At 36.7% G+C, this 25,154-nt stretch overlaps 1 protein-coding gene across 1 annotated transcript in view; it reads left to right on the top strand.

Moving 5' to 3' along the window:
* The window catches only part of LOC140243362 (uncharacterized), a 30,218-nt gene extending 8,517 nt beyond the window's left edge, over window positions 1–21,701 (top strand). The window contains exons 6-18 of the mRNA XM_072323042.1: window positions 1,273–1,349; window positions 1,915–1,998; window positions 2,787–2,863; window positions 4,194–4,271; window positions 4,764–4,824; window positions 14,621–14,690; window positions 15,617–15,787; window positions 16,714–16,883; window positions 17,582–17,684; window positions 18,960–19,075; window positions 20,227–20,289; window positions 20,810–20,944; window positions 21,564–21,701. Of these exons, the coding sequence (XP_072179143.1) occupies window positions 1,273–1,349; window positions 1,915–1,998; window positions 2,787–2,863; window positions 4,194–4,271; window positions 4,764–4,824; window positions 14,621–14,690; window positions 15,617–15,787; window positions 16,714–16,883; window positions 17,582–17,684; window positions 18,960–19,075; window positions 20,227–20,289; window positions 20,810–20,944; window positions 21,564–21,701 (1,343 nt within the window). The remainder of the gene's footprint in view (window positions 1–1,272; window positions 1,350–1,914; window positions 1,999–2,786; window positions 2,864–4,193; window positions 4,272–4,763; window positions 4,825–14,620; window positions 14,691–15,616; window positions 15,788–16,713; window positions 16,884–17,581; window positions 17,685–18,959; window positions 19,076–20,226; window positions 20,290–20,809; window positions 20,945–21,563) is intronic.
* The last annotated feature ends 3,453 nt before the right edge of the window (window positions 21,702–25,154 follow it).

Below are 25,154 nucleotides of genomic sequence, written 5' to 3'. Positions count from 1 at the left end.
TTCAACGGGCGTAGAACAAGCCTTGAATGATAAGCACGGGGTCACGAAGTCCGTCAAGCGAACAGACGAAAGCAAGCAATCATCTTTATGTCTATTAATAGAAAAAACACCTTTTCTTACAAATGTAGATTTTGGCACAGTCAAGAAGTTTGTATGTCGAGTAAGCCTGAAACCGTAGTAAGTTATACAGAGCAGGGGGACCAAGGCCAGAAGTTGTAGCAGACAGTGTAGAGAACCTGTGTTAGGCCAAGGAGGTACTAGGCAAAGCCTAGTACGTGTACTAGGCAAAGCCTAGTACCTCCTTGGTTAGGCACAGTACATGGTTTGTAAGGATCCAAAGTAGGACTTCTCATACATCGATCAAATAGTCGCATCCTAGCATATTTTGTAAATGACAAGACACAGATCTATATGATCATTCATAATCCCTCACCTCATCCTACAAAATGAAAGCGCGTTAGAATATTGCGTTAGACAAAAGTAATGCTTTAATCATATTATATAAGCACAGAATATCATATTTGCGTTGGAAATAGTATTCTGGAGAGAAATGTTTACACGAAGATGCCTCCGAGGAGCCATTGTATTTCAAGACATGAAAAAGTTGTGACAAGCCGAATACCCATTTTGGCGCACCTTGGCTTTGCCTTGGCCCATGTGTTGCACAGGCAGCAACGGTTATGCCCTTGGTGAGGAAAAGCACTCTGTTTTAACAGCGGTATAGCATGCTCATGAGCACTATAGGCCCTTACAATTTCCTACGCGGCTCGTAGAATAAATCCAAACAAAACCAGACATATCATTTTATATCATGTAATACGATTTTCTGTTTGTATTTTATGTCCGCTTGTATTGTATGTTGAATTGCCGAATAATAATAATAATAATAATAATAATAATAATAATAATAATAATAATAATAATAATAATAATAATAATAATAATACAAAATTATATATATATATACATATATATATATATATATATATATATATATATATATATATATATATATATATATATATTATATGTATATATAAGTGTATAATTCTGATGAACTACTATTATACAATTGCCGTGTGGACTATCAAGATTTGTAACTCTAATCTGACGAGTTGAACTTGTTCATTCAGAAACATGGCTGCGTCAAACAAACTAGAGTACAAGTAGGGGCACTCGATGACACAATATCCGAATCTGGTCATGCTGGTAGGAAACCATAAGCGTTACCATAGCGACTGGTTAATTTTTTTTTCTTCTCTCATCTTGCAGTGGTGGTGAGCGTCATGGACGAAGGAACCCATGAAAACAGGACAGTGGTCTACCTCAAGAGAGGGGATACCTTTGGGGTAGGTTGAAGAAAACAAAACAAATAACTGAATTAAGGAATGTGTAGAGGAAACATTCCTGCTATGGAGGAGACACTATAGAAAAATAGGACCAAGAAAAAGAGGGAGAAAAACATTAAGTAAAACCATATAAGCACAAATGGAAACCACATCTCTTATTCTTCGTAATCTCTTTATTATAATGGAAATTAACATGGTACCATCTTTTAGCAGCTGTGTAGGGTATGCTGACCGTACTTGCAGTGCACTGAAACTTGATGCTTTTTGAAGGTTCGTGTAAGCGAAGTATGTTAAGTATATAGGACAACTTATTAGGTCTGATACCTCTTGGTTAATGTAACAAAAAGCCATTACGAAAACTTATAAACGATTAGTGCCAGACTGACTGAAATTGTTTTTCTTTCTCCATATCTCCTGCTCTCTGTCCTTCATGTCCATTTCCCAAGTTTTTTTTATTCATCCTCCCTAGTCCTTCTCCCTGTGTGTTCACATTCTTGGTCTTCACATTCTTTTCTACAATTTTTGTACTGATTTGTCTTGTTTGTTTGTTTGTTTTGCCAAACAGGAATTGGGACTTGTGAATCGAGCTAAAAGACAAGCCACAGTAATCGCACGAGAACGAGTTGAAATGATCACCATCACCGGAAACGTGAGAAAAGGATTTAGCTGTCATTATTTTCATTCACTTTATTTTCTGTCCATTTCTTCATAATCATATTGATCAATGAATGGGGAAGTGGGGTATAATGATAACAAAATAAGATTCACTACCATCACCATTTAGCTTGCTATTCTCCAACAGAGCTCAGTGATTTGATAGCAGATAGAGTGGCATTTTGGTCGTCAAGTTCTTGTTGTATATAGTTGTCATATAGCACGTTCTCCCCCTCCCCCCCCCCAAAAAAAAAAAAAATCAATCAAGTATCTCCAAGGAAACCAAGTAAAATGGTTCGTCAGGTCCAGTCATTTTGTCTCTCGCAATAACTTTCTCCTATTCTCACAGGACAGACCCATCACATCACACACGCACACAAGCACAGACATACAAAGAGACAGACACTCACAGAAAAACTCTCACTCTTACACACCAACATACATAATTTCAATGGTGTTTATTTCATTTCCATTATGAATACGCAATCGAAGCTGTTCTTTCTGTACAAAGTAAGAAATTATTCACATAGTTTTGAGACTATTTAACACACACACACACGCACAAACACACGCACACACGCACAAACACACACACACACACACATACACACATAGTACTGTCCTATATGTAATCAAGACTGAAAGTGGACCTGCAAAGTTTTGTTTTGTTTTTGTTTTGTTTTGTTTTGTTTTGTTTTGTTTTTTTGCTGTTGTTGTTGTTGCCCTTCTCCTGTTGCCGTTCGTATCACATCTGAATGTTATGTATTCCATCTTCGTCTTCAGGACTACACTCGGATTTTCATGGCGGGTGGTTTGTCGACGCTACTCAATCCTCAGCAAAACGACAACGCATTTGTCAGGTGGGTGATCGATATTGCTTGAAATATGGACGTACTGTAGGTCCATGCTTGAAGTAATGCCCACTTTGTGTGGAAACAAATATACTTTCTGCCTCACTAGTTAACATCTATGAATCGTGTCTTTTTACAATCATAAGAAATTGCCTTTTAGAAAGAAAAAACAACGGCTAGCATAATAAACCACGTACGAGACTCTGAAGTGTTGCTATGTTCACATTTTCTACAACGTTGTTTGCAATGTTATTCTTTCCAAGCCCTAGCACCAAAAGAGAGAGATCATATACAATTACCCTCATTCTCTATGCACTTCTTTCTCATGTTATTTACAAACCTTTTTCTAAAAAGAATTAGAACAAAATGAAATTCAGTTTGTTCAAATTTTCATTTAAGATGTCTAGTATAATTCATAGACAATACCATATACTGAGAACCTATAGTAGAAAAAAAATGGATTCTAAGGTGACGGCCATAACAATAAGGGGGCAGCCCTGAAAAAAATAGTGCCATATCTGTCACCGAAGGATCCACAACTTTATTGGAGACTCAAAATAGTTAGTGATATATTTGTTTTATATCTCAACTATATCTTTGAAATCAAGATTACAAGACGTTTTCACTTAAAAAAGATCATCTAGCATTGTATTTTGTTCATGCAGTGTATTGCTCGAAAGCACTGGACGTGATAATAGCCCAAAAGTGGTTTAAAGGGCTAGTATAGTATTGGTGGAGGTGAGGATTGGGCTTATCACTTTTTGCAAGATTCCAAGAAACCACTTATGAAATAATGCAGAACATACCATTCTAAGAGGAATTCAAAGTTTGTTTGACGAAAATCGTTTTGGCCGAGACATCCAAAAACAAAGTAAAACGAAGCGATCGTAATTAAAGGTGGGTCCTACCTTTTATCAGGATTGCTCTGTTTTGGATATCTCAGCCATTTTATAATCAATTTTCATCAAATAAACATTGAATTCCCCTTGGAATTACATGCTCTTTCATATTTCATGAGAGGTTTCTCATTATCTCACAAAAAAAAAGTTAGAAACGTGAAGTTAGGTCTCAACCAAAACTATACAACCCCTTTTATAAGGGGCGGATACCGATATCAATAATATTTACACACGCTATCTCTGACGTAACCATAAATATGACGTCATATTCATGGTATGTAATTATGGTACATTTCACCATGAATGTATAGTACCATCACGGTCTTCTTGTCTTCAACATAGCAGTGCTATAATGTTTGGTCACTCATGACGCTTAATTGATCAATCAGTGTACAGGATTTCATTAATGAAGGATATGATATGAATATTCTCAATTAAAGGAATCTGCGCTTTCTCGATGGTTGGCCTCTGCACAGACTGGCGGAACATCCAAAGAAATGCGTCTTCTCCTACTTCAAGTAAGACTTGCACGAAATGATCTGACCTTGACTTTTTCTATCCATTGCGAATGTTATGAGCATTTTCTGACCTCGTTATGATACACATCAATTTGTCCACAAATATCAAACTGCATCTACTCGTTTACTGCATATTGGATTCATTGCACTTACTTAATCATCTATATACTCACTCCACTGTATGTACTTTATAATTATATTACATAACTATTACATAACTTTTGAGGTATTACATGTCTTGAGGATGCAGAACGTTGTCTTAATTTGTTCCAGAGAAAACAACTGTGGTAATAATTTTAAAGGTTAATAATATATTATGTTGGGAAACGGTTTCATTGATTATCTTAAAGTCCTGATTTGAGATACAAAGTACAACGTACTTGTCTCAACGAAAGGAATTAACTTGTAATCATAATGGAAAATACACACTCTTTGATGGCAGTTGTCATGGTGACGTAACGGTCCTTCCTTCCTTCCTCCTCCTTATACCAGGCGCGGGGACATTCTCATCAGGGAGAGCAGACGATCGGATTGGATCATCATCGTAAAATCGGTAGGTTCCCTTTATCCATCCTTTTCTTTTTTTTTTCTTTTGTTACATGCCAATGAAGTACTTTCGGGCGTGATATCTCTTCGTATAACACACACACACACACACACACACACACACACACACACACACAAACACACAACACAGGACATTCTCTTTTTATTTCCCCGGTTTCACTCTTCTCAACTCGACGGATAGTCTTTATTATTATTATCATTATTATTATCATTATTATTATTATTATTATTATTATTAATATTATTATTATTATTATCATTATTATTATCATCATTATTATTATTATCATTATTGTTATTATCATCATCATCATCATTGTTATCATTATTATTGTTATTATTACTACTACTACTACTTATCATGAGAGGAATTCGTGAAGAATTTTCGCTAAATTGTGAAATATTTGTGACGTAATTGATCTTGAATATAATGCAAAGAAGTCTCGGATTTATTTAATATTTTTTTTCACACAAGGGGATTATACAATATTATATTGTTGATTGAATTGAATTGATTGAATTATTCATTGATTATGCAATATATTCATCAGGATGTATAGTAAGAAAGTATTTATAAAACCATCGAAAGTTCAATATCATCGGGCGTTAAATTATATGATGACCATGGAAAATGATCAATAATACACACGTCTGATCTCTTAATATTATCAGATTATGACATCTTTTTAAACTCTACTTGTTTATGAAGAGCAGGATATTCGAGGAGCTCTTTTAAACAGTATATTTCATCTATGCTTCTGCGTGTGTATGTAACCAGATCTAAGAAATACATAATCTTTTACGTGGACATTATACTACTTCTGCAGACATGGCATGGAACGTCAACGTTACATATAAACATATTCAGCATAGACATACATACATACATACATACATACATACATACATATTATATACAAACACACATACTGTACATAAAGCGTTCTTCAATGTCAGACCATTGCAAGCCTATCGCTATTTGTATAGGGTACTGCACGTATGTGTGCTTAATTACAAAACTGAGAAAACACGTGCCTATGGCTGTCTCAATGACCGGTGGGAATTCCCGTGCTATATTATTAGTAACCTTTACCAGCAACTCTGAAAGCCTCATGCATTATGTATCATTTATGCAGACATATTTTATGTATGCATGAAGCTGGAATAGGCCATCGACTGTCTTGTCATCGATTTACGCCGTAGTGAAATTAAAAAAAGAGATAAAAACAAGCACTAGAAATCAAATAAAATAAAATCACCGCATCTTTAAAAAAAAAAAGGATTAAATGGTACGGGAATTTCGCGCACGTTAGCATGTTATCAAATTTCTGAGAGCTATAATAAACAAAGTAATCATGAAGGAATGTTTTCTTTTTTGTGTGCAATAAACTCGTAAAAACGTTAACGTGGCTAGAAAACTACCTTCTTTTCATATATATATATATATATATATATATATATATATATATATATTTATACCAGACGATAAAACTCAGTTTCTCTGTACCATCTTTCATTTTATCTTTACTTCCAAACTCCACATTCACAAATGAAGAGGCAAATTGAGTATAAAGACAATTTTACAACGAATAATCAGTGCGCAGCGCACAATCCTTGAAAAGGCCACCTTAGGTAGACTTTGGCCGTGTGCAGTTGTTTTTTTTTTCGGGGGGGGGGGCAAGAATATGGTCAAAATTTGGGGGAGAAGATGCAAGTGAGGGAAGGTGAGGGGGATCGAAAGGAAGTGAACCAAACAGAATTCATATATATCTTCATATTTCTAGCAAAAAGAAAGAACACTCGACTACAATTTTCAGTAAGCAGGTGGTACAGTATTACCCCAACATGGGGACATGCGTCAGTTGTCGAGGAAATGTTCACTTTTCATAAGAAGTGAAATGTTGTGGAATTGTCTTTGTATTTTCTTTATATTGTTGTCCTGCAGTGACGTCACAAACTGTTGTAGTCTTCTCATCCAGCGATGGCAGCAGAGAAGCTTTAAAATTCATAATTTTTGAACGGATTGCCCTAGAAAATCAATGAAGTGGGTGTTTTTTTCACTGAATAAATATTACTGCATTCACTCAATCCGCACATGGACTTTTAACAGTTTTTGTATATCAACTCAGAACAATCAGTCGAGTCAAGAACACTTATTGTTCGAATAATGCGTTAGAAGAGAGTTGAATGGCATCATGGATCAGTGATATATGTTTTCAGGAAATGTTCCCAGTCTCAGTAATATGCTAATCCTTTATGAAAGCTGGTTGAAAATGATATAAAACGTTTGTACCTTCTTTCATGCAAAGCTCAAAACACATGAATTCTTCGAGTGTCCATGTGACAAGTGTGAATCCCCGTCCTGTTGTAGGCAATCGATTTGGCAATGCTAAATGCCTCATGCATTATGCATTATTATGCAAATATTGCATGCACTACATGTATCTAACGACTATAGTGTTTAGTCGGTGTGTGTGTTTGGGCAAGACATGCATTTGTGTAAACAGTGTCATACGATCCTTGCTCTGCATTCTCAAACGGATTGCTATGAACTATGCAGCTGCAGTCACTGGTAATCGATTATGAGCCAAGTCCATAAGCGACTCCAGAGCCTTCCTTGTAGTCTTCCTCGCGGAAACATTCCAGAAATCTCTCCAAAATTTACGCCCTGAAGAAAAGTTATCTGTGTCGATATTGATATTTCTACTTTTCTTGGGATCAAAGCCTTTCCATCCAACGTGCTTTCCCAACTGTCAAGTCCATAATATCTAGCCGATCGTTATTTCATCCTATTGTTTGGGATGGTAAAAAGGCTACTATTTCGTGACGATCTTCCCTTAGAATTTCGCAAAAATGGACGATTACACATACCATCGATGAACATGAAGGTATTTCAACAATATGAACACATTAAGGCAGCACCCTACCCTGGTAAAGCTTGACGAAGTTTCATTATTTTTGCTGATTGTCCACTGTGAACCATAATTTATTGGCAAAAGAATTCACGTAGTGTATGCCAGCGTTTTATCATCTTGATAGGGGCTATAACACAGAGTAACCATTTACAGAATGTTTTCTTATTCTGCGTAATACATAAATACACGGGTTAAATGCACAACCGGCGACCAGGAAATCACCCTCCGGAAAAAAAAAAAAAAAGCAAAAAGCAAAAAAAAAAAAAAAAAACCAAAAAAAAAAAAAAAAAACCAAAAAAAAAAAAAAAGCCAAAAAAAAAAAAAAAAACTTATTGCAAATAACATCAAAAAGGGTCACATTTGCCTTCTTGAATGGCATAGTGATTCCTAAACGCATGTACAAAATGGAGTGGTGTTTACACTTGGTCGTCTTTTAGTGATTCAGCCATTTGTTTTATTCATTGTGCCATGTTCCATGGTTCATACAAGTGTGCATTCCATCAAGAGAGAATAACGTGTGATATGGGGAACCTACTCAATAACAGAAGCTTGTAAAATAGGCTCCATGATAATGAATCAAGGAGTCTAGTAGAACGTTTTAATGACAAAAGAAAAATGACGAAACGTACGAGCAGACAAAGTGTCGATATTGTAATAATACGATAATGCACAAAGATATTAGAGTGTTCCTAACTAAACCTAAGGTGACAAAGCTTAGAAACAATTTGGTGGAACAAATTTAGTCACTCGAGCGAGGCTCCATTGTGAGTACACAAAGGTATGGAAGAAACTATAACTTGGAAATGATCTGATATGTCTGAAACAATATACGGTACTGATCTATTCAATAAAGTAGTGACTATTTAAGAAAGCACTATCAATATTAGTGCTGACACAAGAGAATCTTGTTGGCATAGTTATACAAGGATGTCAAGGAGTGAACAGTGGTGAAAGACGATGAATCAATAGTATCAAGAAAATCACTTTAGTGGCTTTCCATAGTCAAATGAATCTAAATCAAAGTCGCTTATCATTAATAGCTGTGTTTGTTACGGGAATGGGGTGAATCCGAAATGATTCCGAGAGTCGATATGAAATCAAAGTGACTTCAGTTGCATGACTTATAAATTTCTCCTATTAATGCACTATTACCATTTGGCATGCTTACATCAATAAAATTACAACTGTGCTTTCAACTGAATCAGACATATCATAATTATTAAACTGGATTATTATTTTAACTTTCAAAACATTCTTTGCATGAAATGCCACATTTTCACCTCGTTTACAAACTTAATTATTTGACTGAGTGTATTACCATAGTAAAGTGACATTATCGGCCGTCTAAGTTTCACATAAACCCAGAACGGAGAGTTTCACATTCCGTGTCAAGTAAAAAAAAAAGAGTGTAATTGATCAATATTTTTAGTCGAACTTCTTATGTTATGATGCAAGACTGAAATACATGTAGTATATTCCAATATGTTGTTACATGTTGCGGTAAAATATAACCAGATGTACCAGATTTCGGATGAAATGAAATGTCATGGTCATCGTGAATACGGCAAAGCTCAGGCATATCACCATTGAGGGTTTCGATGTCATTGATATCATTCACGTTGCATTTAATGTCAGACGGAGTCTGCAGTAAATAATAAGGTGGTATGAAATTACTTGGAATCCGGGAATACAATACAAGGCAAGATTCAATTTGACCAACCTATTTGTTACAATGTCTTATTTCCTTTGATCCCACGTTCGATGCCGCCACTCAAAAATAATAACTATTATTTGAAGTATGTGTCGAAGTAGCGCTACCCGGCAGACAGGAAGACTATAGATTCATGTGTCATTGCATAATAATAGACCACTCTCTTCTCATAAGGAAGATATGTTTGAATAATGTATACGTTGGCAAATAGTTTTCGCCGTCCCTTTCCATAAAAGATGATCGGTACATGCTGGTACAGACACGGAGATAGAATAGGAATAAAAGTTACTCGACTTTACACGTCTTTACACTAATCTGATATATAGACAAATAAAGAATTAAACTTGAAGATTATTGTACCATATCAGTTTCATTAGTCGGAATACTATTAAAATTATGCAATCGGCTTTCCAAAAAGGGCACAATTTCAAATACTTTCACGACATTCATCTAGGCATACACTAACTTTTGCAAATATTTCTGGACGGGATCTTCTTTTGTTTTATATGTTTGGTCATGAGATTAAGTTTCTGTTGATTATCCGAAACAAGCAAAATATCGCCCACATTATATTAGCGTTCCAAAATAATCTTCAGATTGCTCAGAAAGACGAGCCCCGATCATCAAATGCACAAGTGCGCCTGTGGAATGTTTTTGTGCATCATAGAAATCTTAATATCAGTAATATGCTAATTACATTTATGAAAGCTTGTTGAAGATGACACAAAACGTTTGTTCCATCTATCATGTAAAGCTCAAAACACATGAATCCTTCGATTGTCCAATGTGACAATTGGGGAATCCCCGCCCTATCGTTGGCAATCGATTTGGCAATGCCGAATGCCGAATGCATTATGCATTATTATGCAAATATAGCATGCACTGTATGTACCTACGAATATAGTGTTTAGTTTGTGTGTGTGTTTGGCCAGGACATGCATTTGTGTAAATACGACCTTTGCTCTGCATTTTCAAACTGATTACTTTGAACTGTGCAGCTGCAGTCACTGGTAATCGATTTTGAGCCAAGTCCATAAGCGACTGCTGAGCCTTCCTTGTAGTCTCCCTCGCGGCAACATTCCAGACATCTTCCCAAAATTTACGCCCTAAAAAAAGCTATCTATGCTGATACTGAGACATTTATTTTTCTTGGGATCGAAGCCTTTTTAGCCAACGTGCTTTCCCAACTATCAAGCGCATAACATCTCGCCAATCGTAATTTCATACTGTTGTTTGGGGTGGTAAAAAAGGCTATTTCGTGACAATCTCTCCTTTGTATTTCGCAAAAATGGACGACTAAACATACCATCGATGAACATGGAAAATGTTTCCCAATATGAGTTCGCATGAAGGCAGCATCCTACCCTGGTAGAGCTTGACGAAGATTCATTATTTTTGCTGATTATCGACTGTTAACCATAATTGATTGGCGAAAGAACTTCACGTATGCCAGCATTATTTCATCATCTTGATAGGTGCTGACACAGAGTAACCATCTACGAAATGTTTTCTTATTCTGCGCAGTACATAAACAATCGAGGAGATCTTCATCCGGCGACCAGGAAATCACCCTCCGGAAAAAAAGGACAAAAGTGAAAAGGGAAAAAAAAAGGGAAAATAAGAATACTCAATTTACTCATGTAATGACCAATGTATGTAACAATGGGTTCTTCATTAATGTAAGGTTACTAATTATTGCATGTACATAAGAAAGAAAAAGAAAATGGAGCGGTTTTTACACTTGGTCGTCTTTTAAAACGTCAGTCATATATTTATTTTAATGCGATACATATACAATACACTGACATAACAAGTACTGAGTATACTATTTGATACTGTGACAGTATAGGTAACCAATATAAAGACGAATTAAGAATGGTATTATGACAAAATTACGATGGATGATTACGGGTGCACGTCACGAGACCGACGCCCACGAGTCATACAGCCCAAGAGTCATACAGCCCATGAGTTATACAGCCCACGAGTTATACAGCTCACAAGTCATATAGCCCATGAATTCGACAATAAGCAAAAAAGGCCCACGAGTTCGACAGATACAACACGGGGCTGTCCCCATATTTCCCTATGCGTTATTCAATATTTGGATCATAAAGTTCCTCTTTATGCGTTTAAAATATAGGGAAAAGAAAATCATTTCAAAAGGTTAACGCTTAAAATTGGGGGACTTTCTGAAAACATTGATTATAGGCCAGGCCCCTAAAAATATGTTTTTTCTCTGTCTACCTATATTTTCATCTCCTCTTGAGAGACATTATGCAAGCATATAACAGCTTTTCAGTAGGTTCTCGTCCTACTTAAGTTATTGAAATCTATACCAAGACCATGAAAATATATGATTACATAATATTTTCATGGTCTTGCTATAGATTTCCCCCTATATTATCATGTCATATTGAACGTCAAGTATACCTTCAAAGTGTATCTGTCAGGTTGTATATTTACTTACCTTAAAACTGGTATCTCTACTTGTAAACATTTTGTTTGCAACAGTTGCTGTATCAAAGTGCTTTTCATCACCAGTTATGTCCCAAACTTTCAGTGCATCCATACAGTTCGTGTCATGTTAACACGTGAAAATGGAAATAATTGTGAGCTGATGTGGATTGAATCATAATGTGCGTATAATGGACGTAATTTAGAATTACACGGGTTGAAGCAAATGAACACAATGTGACTAAATGAACCGGAGACCGGGATACACGAATTAACGTGTAGGCCATGTGAACAATAAACAACCAACTTGTTTGTTCGTTGTTTTTTGTTTGTTTGGTGTTGTTATTGTTGCTGTTTTGATGGGGAGGGGGTCAAGAAGAAGGGGAGGGGCTGAGAAAGTATCAGATTGTATCTATCCTTCATTCTTGATAACTCCCCCTCCCCATCCCCCCCCCCCAAAAAAAGGAAGAAAATCCAACCCACATAATTGATCATTTTGATTGATTTTTTTTTTTTTTTTTTTGTCATTACAATCTATCCCTTCAAAATAATTAATGATGCAGTTGAAAAAAAAGTACTTTGGAGACATGGAATGAATTACTTTCGTAGGTTATAATTAGACAGTGATATTGTGATATTCGTTTGGATTTTATTGTAAGACGGCAGCCTCTTCAGTTTTAACACTTTTCTTTTCTTACTGTATTATAACTGATGATCGTCATTCTCCGAAAATGAAATAAGAGTTCGTCATTTCCAACGCTCGCTCTGAAATAGCATTTGTTAGTTCAAAGGTGAATAATTTTCGCTCATCCGCCATCAGTCAAATAACGCTTTCGCATCCAATATGCGACCTTATGGTTTTATGACTGTATAACGTCCGAGAATATCTTTGCCTAATTCTCATTGCTTCTCACCTATAAATCCCTATAAACATTTACATATCTTTTTCTCTAACACACATGTCAGAAATAGACATGAGAAGGAGGGCATTTAGTTTCGCCATCGCACCATGCATTTTTTCCCAAACCATTTGCCTTAAAAAAAAAAAAGAAATAAGAGGAAGTACGAATTTCCGTTGACATTGTGTAAAATGTAGCCGTGCCAAACTCTCGCAAAATCTCGCGGGACCGGTTCATGAGCGTACGTGCCGGAGTGCTGAGGTCTGACTACACGCACTGCATGGACTTGTATAATCGAACTGAATCGATATTTATGTAAAATAACATACTAGTAACACAAATTATATTGGTGAATTTAATGGACCAATAACAGATGTTGTATTATACGGTTACAGCTCGTTATTCCGAAGGTTCGTTATTCCGAAGGCTCTTCAGTCCGAAGATTCGTTATTCCGAAGGTTCGTTTTTCCGAATTTCATTTTCGGATGAACAAATCTTCGGAATACCGAACCTTCGAAATAACGCCACAAATGTTCGGATTAACGAACCCTTTATCATTTTCGGATTAACGAACCTCTAGGTATAGGAAATGTGTGTGTTTCGGATTAACGAACCTTCGGAATAACGAACCTTCGGAATATCGAACCTTCGGAATAACGAACAGCACCCGTATTATACATAGTGATGAACAATTGCAACTTTTACCTGTTGCTTGTATACTGACGCAGCTGTACTCTAATGAGCGAAATTAAGAGACAAGACAATACGAAAAAAAGGCACGCGTGTTAAGAAACTAAGCATGCACACATTTCTTATAAAAGTTTGGCAGTTCATAAAGAATTCCGAGATCTAACAGCTCGGCGGCCACGAGGATAGGGGAAGTGACGTTGGCCACGGGCAGTGTACCGCTAACACTAACCATTGATATCAGTAGGCGAATTTCGATGAACGCGAAGTTTGCCTACACATTAACGGTTAGATGAAGCCGGTACTGGCCTTTCTTCCCTAGATGTGGCTCTCGACCCAGGGAGGTCGAGAGCCACATCTAGGGAAAAAGGGAGTGATCAAAGAGAATCACATATGGGACGGAAGGCACAAGATTTATTGCGCCAATCCTATCTTAAAGCCCGAAAGTCGTTCCCCTTCCCGTAAGCCGTCTTTTGGCACAAATTTACATTTTCTCCACACCACATTGGAATTTGCGTGACCACCTCTTGTCTCTTTTTACTTAAGTATGAATAATAAAATAATCAACCAAAATAGTAGAAACTTCATTGAACTTTGGGCGATGAGTTAGCTCAGTCTGTAGCGCGTCTTCCTCACGATCCAAAGGACCCTGGTTCGATTCCCGAGTCCCACTTAGCAATGTTGTATTCATACCGTCCCATCTAGTAGGGACCTAAGAGGCAAAACACTCTGTCCGTCGGATATGACATGACATTTAAAATGGAAATCTCGTGTGTGAGAGAGTCAAAATTCATGCACCTTAGAGATCTTGCTTCATTTATTCATCGCAAAGAGTAGGATTTTTAACACGATGAAGTGGTCCTACCTAACATTCAACAAGACCAGCTATTGCAGCTGAATATGGGCTATTCCAGCCATCTTCTCAAATGGAAATCAAACAAACTTTGACACATATTTACAACTAGAAACATAGGCCTGCTTCTCAGTTCTGCGATTTTTGGTCATATCATAGATATATAAAGCAGGCCTAATTACTAGTTTTATACTTGATCCTTTGTAAAATAGGACAGAATGATTACGAACGTTTTAACCCTTGATTTTCTGTATCCACAGGGCAGCTGCCAGGTGATGAAGCTGCTACGCAGAGCACGCCCAAAGAAGCGCGACGTGGATCAAGAAGAATGTAGGTGGTCTTTACTTAACCCGTTGAGGACGGTTTAATTTTGCTACAACACGCATTTCCCATAGACACTTGCCCGAACATACTCGGGACCCCCCCCCCCAAAAAAAACCAAACAAACAAACAAACAACAACAACAAAACAAAAACAAAAACAAAAACAACCAACCAAACAAACAAACTGCAATCCCTTTTTATACTTTTTCTTGCAATGTTACGTTCATAAGTAAGTTATTGAGCTTAAAACTCTTCAAAATCCGTTCAATCTTTCAAATCACGTGCACTTCACATCTAAAAACAGAATTTCAGTTTAATAAGTGAAATAATGCCTGGCCATATCTTTGTGGCCCTACCCCTTTTTGCAAGTAAATCCGTGAAAAAAACCCACTTTAAAATGACTTTTAAAATCCGTTTTTAAAGTCATTCTGTCAGGAAAGGGCTGTCATCTCGTCAAACGTCATCACGCATGTTTATTGTGACAGCTTTTGTAAAGACAAGTGTAACATATCATGACAGTGAAAATGCAGCAATTTACTGTACTTAGCTTCTAAATTATTAATAAAATTTGGTTTTGAACATTTGATCTCCTTAGAAAATGTTATTTAACCAAAATCGATGTTCGTGTTTTCGTGGAAGAACAAGCTGCAGACATAAATTGAAATTGAATTGACTTTTTTTTTTTAAAGAAAATTTCTAGACTTTACTACGATCGAAGTCCAATCAAATACGTTTAAAAAAAAAATTATTAATGACCTACAGCTTCAAGTCGACTGCTTTCATGCAAGAAGTCCAAACAAACTTTTACTTTGACAAGGAAAATTTTCCAATTACTAAAGAATAACCATGACATAACGTACAATAAAGCGCCAATTCCAACAGTCTCTTCTCGCGTGTCTTCCCTCTGCACTGTAATGCCTACTGCGCCCAAAGCTCGCAAGCAGGCTAAATCATGGTCCAGCCGGCGGATATCGAAGAGCGTCGATGGGTCGCTGATCGAGAACTTTGAACAGAGGAAGAAACGAGAGGAGTTCGAGAATTTCATGAAGGACCTCAACGAGAAGGAAATGGAGAACGGGTCGGCCGCGTCACGTGGTCGGAAAGGTTGGCGGAAGTCATTTTGATGCTAACAACGAGGATGATGAAATAAGATCATGATGATAATGATAGAAAATATGGACAATATAGAAAACATCGCAAGACCGTCATTTTAGTAATGCTATCGCTATGCCATATGCAAGTTGAATACGATACATAGAAGCACAAATGCACACACACATACACATTATGTGGATTAGAGAGAAAAATGTGGAAATGGAGTTTTTTTTATCATAAAAAATACTAAAATACTAAGATTGTTTTTTGATTGGTTGAAATGTTCTCTTTCATAAAATGTGTTAACCCGTTCTGTGTCAGGGACTTTGGACAGTGTGTAGACCTATACAACGTTATGGAGTTTTCTATGACAATTGACACTCAAAGCAGACAGAGGGTTAAACACGTATTAAATCGGCGATGAATGAGGGAATGTCAAGTTGGTGGAGACTTTGAAAGCAAATAACTTTCCTGCGGTGTTATTTCTTTGTTTTCAGTACGAACAAGGAAAAAGTCTCAACCTGTGTACATGTAGGTCTATATCACCTGTTGACGTAAGTCCATCCCCTCCACCCCCACATAATGATATAACAAATAATCTGTATCGTGATTTTTTAAATGTTCATATTTTACGTGTCCGCACACTGTTTCTGATCGATCTATTTCTTTCTTTGAAACTGTTTATCTTCATTAGACAACTCAAAACGTGAGAATCATGAGAATTTATTTTTGAAGAAATAGTAAAGGAATGCATGATAAATTGTGGAATTCTTTGGAACGATAAGATAATGACAGACAGATATCTGTCTACATTACAAATTAAATAAACATAATATAAGTGAATGACTTGTTAATACGCAATAAGAAGATGAAATAAGTTACTTATCACATCTAAAAAAAAATGAAAATAAAAATAAACAGCTATTCTTCACCAGGCGATGACAATGCTTCGGATGACTCCTTTGAGGAAGAACTCCGGGACATCGACACGGACGATGAGCTCGAGAATGCGATGAGGGAATTGGATGGCACCGACGCCCTTTCGATATCGACTCCAAAAAGTCCAGCCAGCGAATCGGAAAATGTGCCGACCAAGCATAAAGCGGTAACTTGTCAGACGAAATAATTTAGATAGATACCGATGTAAGGGTAAATGGAACACCTTTGACTTATCTATCATATGGTAGAAAAACAGTGAGCCATGATTAGGAAAAAACTCACAAAGTATTACACAGCATAGCTAGAAATAGGGTTGTGAAAGAGGTAAGAGGATATAAAAGTTTATAGTATTTTGCCCAAATACCAGAAGATTGGTGATGAAAGTTTGATTCATTGCATTTACGAAGACCGGCATTATAGGTGTAGATAGAGTGAGAAGGGTGAAAAAAAAAAGAAGAAGAAAGAACACACATTACAACAAAAGTGACAATAAGTGAATAAAAATAAAAGGCGTATGAAGATATCAAAGCAAAGAAAAAGAAGCTGTAGAATGCAATATAACTATAATAGCACATCACAAGTGGAATAACAAACGGTAGACCTATATATTAAAGGAAATTTAAAAAAAATGTTAAGAAAACGAGAGACATCGAAGAAAGAAAGAAAATGTTATCACGCCATGGCATTAATCCTTCTCGTGAAAAGGGTAAAATGGATTTGAATGAGTCACAACTCCAAAACAATTTCAAACAAGATATTGAGTAACTTAGTATCTTGAACAACTTTAGGGATTTCATTCTTCCTGGTATACATGTTGAGTGATCCGGTGTTGATTGAAGTCCTTGTTGATGTATTATCCCTCAGGCGTATATGTCGAGAAAGAGAACGAAGGCTCCACAAGGCATCCCAGATGAGGTATTTGACGAAGAGGCAGAGAATGGCGTTGAAGAAGGGGTCAACCCGATAGGTAAAGTGGAATTAAATTCATTCAACTTTAGTTCACGTTACATGGAAGATTACCAAGTGAACATTTTGCGAAGAGATTGCTAATAAAGTTTGAATTGATTTTGGAAGGTTTATTCCCCTTTATTTCTTTGTGTACACAAAAAAGTTAATTGCGCTTAGATTTATACTTTCCTAAATTAACCACCATGTTTTATAAGTTTGCAACATTCTATTTTACATCGTAGCTGAATATCATGTATCATTTTACTATTGTTACATGTGATGAATTGTTCATTGAAAAATATGAAAATGAATTGAAATTGAAATTGAAAAATGTCAAGATAATGCTAACACATAAACACGTACTTAGATTTACATAAATTTGTATGTAATATTTACCTTGCATTCTAAAAAGAAATATATTAGCCTACACGTGTGATATGACGTTATTTGAAGATCAACCGAAATCGTAATAGATATGATTTGACTTGATAACTAACATTACCGAATCTATTTTGTGGTTTCTCTCCCTTGAATACCAAACAGTCACATATTTACATATCAAACCGTACGAAATTTCAGAATATTTAACACTGTATAAAGCCAAACCAAAATAGTAATTACATATTCAGTCAATACCACATAATTAATATTCGATATGTATAAAAATCCTTCTTTTTTTTAATTCAGCCAGAACCCTGAATTCTTGGTATGAAAAGTGAGAAGTACTGTCAATCTTAATTACTTCAATCATATAATAATAATCAGAGTCATTATCATCCTGGCATATTAAGTTCTGTCAACAGACATCATTATGATTTTTGGGGGTTTTTTTTGTCGACGAGTACACTGAATGCATCTACACAATTTCATGATCAGTCCTGTATTATCATTAAATAGTTCGGGAAGTTCATTCCTTCATTTATTATACAGAATCATGAATGGTAATCCACGTATATATGTATATATATATATATATATATATATATATATATATGCATACACACATACATACACATATATTTTTTATGCAATGATATCTAAAGCAGAGATCTATATGAAAGATACATCAGTCATAAGAGAAGGCTATTTCAACGCTGTCGCATGGCCTCCGTGTTCAATAACTTACACGAACAATAACATTCAGACTGGGTTAACTGTGGAAATTATTCTGAGCTTGCCCGACCTCTCACCTCATTAAAACATGCTCTTCCTGTTTGACAGGATGAACACGTGACTTTTGTCACAGCAACTAAAAATAAGTCACTGCCATTATTCGTGTTTTTTTTTTTCCCAGCCGACATTCTCTTCCTGCACAATGTGCAGCAAAAAGCTGAGAAGCAGAAATCGATGTATGGCAAGAAGAAAACCCTGTTAGACGACATCGGCGGATCCGACTTCGAAGGCATTGAAGTAAGATGTGACCAAAGTGTGTTCAAACGGGTGCCATGACATTTGCTCCAGCAACAATTGCTCCCATGAAATATCTGCACGCTAAGCCAAACATAAATTCTGCCCACAAACATAACCCTAATCTTAATCCTCACATCAAATTAAACCTAAAAGCCCTATCCAACCCTAACACCAACCCGACAAGTCTTTTGAGAAAATAAGACCGGAGCAACTTATTGTCGCAGGCAACAGTGGTCGCAGGAGCAAATGTCGTGTCACAGTTCAAACGCGCTTGTGTCCATGTGGGGTATAGGGTTAATATGCGTGTGTGTGCTAAGTATATGCCTGTCTGTCTGTTTGTCTGTTAATGTATGAGTATTCGTTTGGTTTGTTTGTTCATAAATGCAATTTGTTCTAGATTATGATGAAAACAAAGGTTGTAGTACAAAAGTGATCTGTGAACAGCTCCGACTACCTGCCTTTCATAAGCACAAACTTGCTTGCGCTTGGCTGACAGTCATAGTCAGTTGTCGTGATCGTGTATTTTTTTTTTCTCCATGTCTGTTGCATTACTAACACAGCCACATCACACGTTACATTTCCATCATCCTGCTAGACTGGCAGTTTGCCAAGCCAATTCTTAAAGTTCACCTCCAATGATATGTTGTGGTTTTAGAGGGAATCTTAAAATAAGCTTGTTGTGTACACCACCGAATCATTCCAGACGAGTTGAGAATAGTTTGAAAAAAGGAGAAAATCTTGTAAGCGCAACAGTGAAATTTCAATCTGATAAAAATTAGGTGAATTACAAAATTGTGAAGTTTTACTATTTCCTTCAAAAGAGTTTTTGAACAGTTCATATGAATATGTAAATGAATGAGCAGATGATATAACTTCCTCACAATAGTTCATTGGCCGCGTACAACAGAAAATGCCGAAATTCAATATTTCTGTTATAAAAGTGTGAAATACAATGAAATTCCATGATGAAGTTCAAAATCATAAACAGCCATATAAAATCAGAATTTGAGACTGAAGCTTAATTGCGTTTAGAGAAAAATGAAAATAGAAATTTGACGATTATGTGGGCAACAAATTTTAGAAGTGAATACTTCTACAGCTTGATCTGTAAACAACTGTACTTGCAAACCTCTCTCCTCTCTCTCTCACAGGTGGATGGGAACACAGAGCCAATTTGGGTACGGGTTCAGACTCTTACCAAAGGAAGTGTGTTTGTAAGTACATGTATACGGGTTCCGGTTGCACTGGGAAGATATTATGGTTGACTGCGAAATGATAAATTGAATGTAATATTCTGATGGGCAAATGGCTGGGCTGCGTTCTATGTTAAGTATACCTGCGCGATAACATAACGCTAAAAAGGTTGAATTGTCTTTTGAGAAGTCTTAACTGCAAGAGAAGTTTCAGGTTTCTGGGACTTCAAAGCCCAACCGGACGCATTGTATTGCCATGATTGTTTAAAAAAAAAGAGAAAAAAATGTAAAGGGGAAGGTCTCGAAAAGAAGTAGACCTAAAATGATCCGTTTGTACATCAAATTCGTTGAAAATTTTGACTCTGAAATTTGAATTTGAATGCCTTCAATATTTCTTGAAAATAAAAGCAAAAATTGAAGATATGCTTCTGTACATGAATTATATCAATAGCTTAAAATATTATATGACACCCATTAACAGAAATGTTTTTATTTCATTTCATTTTTAATTCATTTATTCTTTTATTTTTTTATTTTATAGGGCCTGGCTGACATGGCTTATGATTCCCAACCAAGCTTCGCAGTCATCAGCAATGGGGCCGAATGTATCCTCCTCTCCAAGAAACTGTACATGGAGCACGCCACCATGCGGATGATCAGTAAATTACGAACAGAGGTAACCAAAGCTTCACTGAATGAGCTACTTTGCTTATGATGATGAAATAACATAACGCCATTTATACGTAGAAACATCTGGACAAACATAACCGCTTTTGTAGGCGGTTATGACAGATCTCAAATACCCCCTCTTATTCCCAGCCCTCCTCCCCTTGCTAAAAACAAACAAACAAACAAACCAAACCAAAACAAAACAAAAAAGTCAATTATTCAGCATACTTTATGAAAATAACCATCACCCCATTATAGATTGTTAATACATATTATTATAATTCATTATTCCCCCTGTCTCCTGAAAGAGATGATCCAAATAGTGCTGTTTTCATTATCCTAGAAAAATGATGTTGAATGCTCTTTCTATATACTCCTCATCGTTGTCCTACTGTGACATCACAAATGTCTTATTATCCAGCAATGTCGGTCCAGTACTTCTAAAATATGTTGGGAACGGATTGTCTAATATTCTTTAAACATCACTGATGTGTTCAACTAATATTTCTGCATTCACTCAATTCACACAATATTTGGGTCTCATGTCCCTTTAAGCATGTGATACACTAATTTCTTTGAAGATATATTGATTAAACTATTACCCTTATTTTCTTTTGTATCGATAGTATCAGCGGTATCCCCCGGAAGATGAGCTGCAGGCGGGGTTAGAGGTCAAGCTCAAATGGGACATCTACAAGGAGGAGACTCTAAAGGGCACGCTTGAAGAAAGCAAGGCTCGGGACAGAGCCAGTCGATTCAGATAGATACTGTAACACCTTTATTTTGTAGTTGAGTGTTCTTCGATGGCGTATTGGCGGTGTTACATTGGTAATGTTTCTCGACAGCACACAGAAGAGACCAAGAGACCAGTTCATAAAAGCATCCAAATCCAGGCTCTTTATTTAGTCACAAGAGGATATAACGCTTTACAAGAATATGATATATTAATAGGTACTCTCCATCAAACGGCCATATATTGCCCCTAAAGAGGGATGGCAAGGGAGACCAACGCTTTGTGTCTTTACCCGAAGAGGGTGAAAGAGAGAACTCTTGACCAAAGCACATGGTCACTTTTATAATACATCTATACTCGAAGGAGGGGCTTAATCTACAATATTCAAATATTCAAAATAGAGGGATTCAGATTATAATAAAACAAAGGAGTAGGTTAGTAATGACCACTGTCAATCCATGGGTCACTGACACCAGTGATTCACATTTTACATGATGGGGATGATGGGGGAGAAACTTAGCACTGGTAGACAATGGGGAGACAAGTTATCCAGAAATGTTTATGGGAGAGGTTAGGCTCCTAGGGAGGTAGGGTGTGTAGACTGACCACAGGATGTGATGACCAGTCGGGATGGACAAAATTCTGGGAATAGCAATGAAGGAGTTTCCCCTCATGTCTGTAGTGGTTGAAGCTTGGTTTTGCAGCGACAACGCTCCTACATTTGATATATTACATTACTTCCATCTTCCAAAATGAAACGTCCTCGTTTCAAGGAGGGTTATTACAGTGGGACAGGTGACCTAAAAACAATTGAGAGTATTCTCCAGTGAGAAAATGAGAGAGGGGACTGGATACAAAATGTAACTTATGTGTACAAAATGATAAAACATACAGAATACTACAGCATGACTAAAGGAATGAAAGAAAGTGGAAAGAGGTAGAAGGAAACAAAAGAACATAGAAATATCAAATTCAACATGGTGTTAACATTACTACAAAAACATCAAGTGAAATCATAGTTAAAAGGCAGTGAGCACATGGGAAAAATCATGAAACATTCTCCTGTTTCCGTGTTGCAATACTGAAGGTCGTAAAACCGAGGCAAAAATCAAAGAATCGCATAAATACTGATTCAAACTATGAGGAAAAAAAATGTGTGCGCAGTGAATTTAAACAACTAAACAAAAACCAACTTCATCTGAACAATATACGAAAACTACAATATTGACATTAATCCAAAACAACTAACTCCATGTGTAATAGGGTGTAATACACGAACAGGAATAAAAAAATTCTACTAAAATGGAATAATAACCAAAGAGAAAGTGATTGCATTGATCACCCAAATTCAGCAAATAACTGGTCAATAAAATAAACACATCTAGGTATAAATATAATTAGGTCAATGTCTCGAATAAGCAGGAAAAATAAAGCCAACTTGAAATAATGGAATAAAAATATAATAATCTTGCATTTATGGAATGGAAAACCTGAAACCAGGATATTGTTAGCGTAATATAATAAAAAAAAAAAACACATTCAAACAAATATTAAAAATAGGCCAATCTAGGTATGGCGATAAGGTCATGTGGATACTTGTGTGAAAAATGGAGATCACACAGAAATGTGTAAAAAATTTTAGTAATTGGTCCACAGGAGGCTGTGGACAGGCAGAAATAATATGTTGAAAGCATCGTGTGAAGTGAAATAGAGAGAGGAGATTCAAAAGCTGAGGAGTCAGAGAACAGGCAGAGCAAAGGAAAAGTCAAAGCAATTGGAAGGCTATTATTAAAACTTGAACCACACAACACTCATGTGGGATATGAGCAAGATATTGTTGGCTTAAAAAATAATCACACGTGAAATTATAGCAAACAAATTCAAATATCAAGGCATTCATCGGTAGGAACTACACTTGTCTATAAACATAAATCATGACCTGCTTTAACTGTTGATGGTCATGAAAAAAATATATACAAAGGAATGGCATTATAGGAGGCAATACCTCCTTACTTTGCATTCAGAAGTCAGACAACAGAAACATAGGTGAACATAAAACAAATGATGTGATAAACTTCAAAATAGCAACAATCCTTAATTAAGGTTGTCTGAAAGTCAAGTTTACCAAGGCCTAACGAGAAAAAGAGGTGAAGTCTGAGGAAATGGGGTTACCATAATAATCAGGAGGGTGTACAATCCGGCCGCTTCGAGTGCGGTTCGGAGGATCATGGTTACGTGCATGGGCATCATGGGATGATGAAGGAGGAGGGGAGGCAAGTTGGGTTGACTAGGAGGAGATGCAACATGTGGGGCAGGTGGGGAGGGAGGTTGGGGCGGAAGAGATGGTAGAGGAGGACTTTGATAGTACAAGTCAGCGATGAAAGTAGATCCCCGATGAAGAAGAACAGCTCATCCAAGGAAATAAAGGTTGATTCTCCAGCAGTGGCGAACAGCTTACATGTACATTAAAACACAAAACACTCCATCAGGTGATGATGCTGTGATGATGAATGAGGAAAGTGATGATAAATATAGTTCACTGTGTAAATTCACTTTCAACAGTGGGGAATTATTGTGTCCACAAGCAGGGTCGAGCCTTCTATGATGCACAAAGGCTGTTCCACAGAAGAGATAGATCAATGTCTCGAGATGATCCACAGTCGAGAAACAAATGGTATAAACAGTCTACAAACTGCAAAATCCAGGGCGGTATAATGTGGAGATGGGCTCGTCCAATCCCACCTGCAGAAGTATAGGCTCGATTAATCAACACACCGCTGCCACCAGAATGTAACACCTTTATTTTGTAGTTGAGTGTTCTTCGATGGCGTATTGGCGGTGTTACATTGGTAATGTTTCTCGACAGCACACAGAAGAGACCAAGAGACCAGTTCATATAAGCATCCAAATCCAGGCTCTTTATTTAGTCACAAGAGGATATAACGCTTTACAAGAATATGATATATTAATAGGTACTCTCCATCAAACGGCCATATATTGCCCCTAAAGAGGGATGGCAAGGGAGACCAACGCTTTGTGTCTTTACCCGAAGAGGGTGAAAGAGAGAACTCTTGACCAAAGCACATGGTCACTTTTATAATACATCTATACTCGAAGGAGGGGCTTAATCTACAATATTCAAATATTCAAAATAGAGGGATTCAGATTATAATAAAACAAAGGAGTAGGTTAGTAATGACCACTGTCAATCCATGGGTCACTGACACCAGTGATTCACATTTTACATGATGGGGATGATGGGGGAGAAACTTAATAGCACTGGTAGACAATGGGGAGACAAGTTATCCAGAAATGTTTATGGGAGAGGTTAGGCTCCTAGGGAGGTAGGGTGTGTAGACTGACCACAGGATGTGATGACCAGTCGGGGTGGACAAAATTCTGGGAATAGCAATGAAGGAGTTTTCCCTCATGTCTGTAGTGGTTGAAGCTTGGTTTTGCAGCGACAACGCTCCTACATTTGATA

The sequence above is a fragment of the Diadema setosum genome, chromosome 2 (assembly GCF_964275005.1).
Source record: "Diadema setosum chromosome 2, eeDiaSeto1, whole genome shotgun sequence".
Taxonomy (NCBI): domain Eukaryota; kingdom Metazoa; phylum Echinodermata; class Echinoidea; order Diadematoida; family Diadematidae; genus Diadema; species Diadema setosum.
Note: the sequence above shows the minus strand (reverse complement) of the source record. Positions and strands in the feature narration are given on the sequence as shown.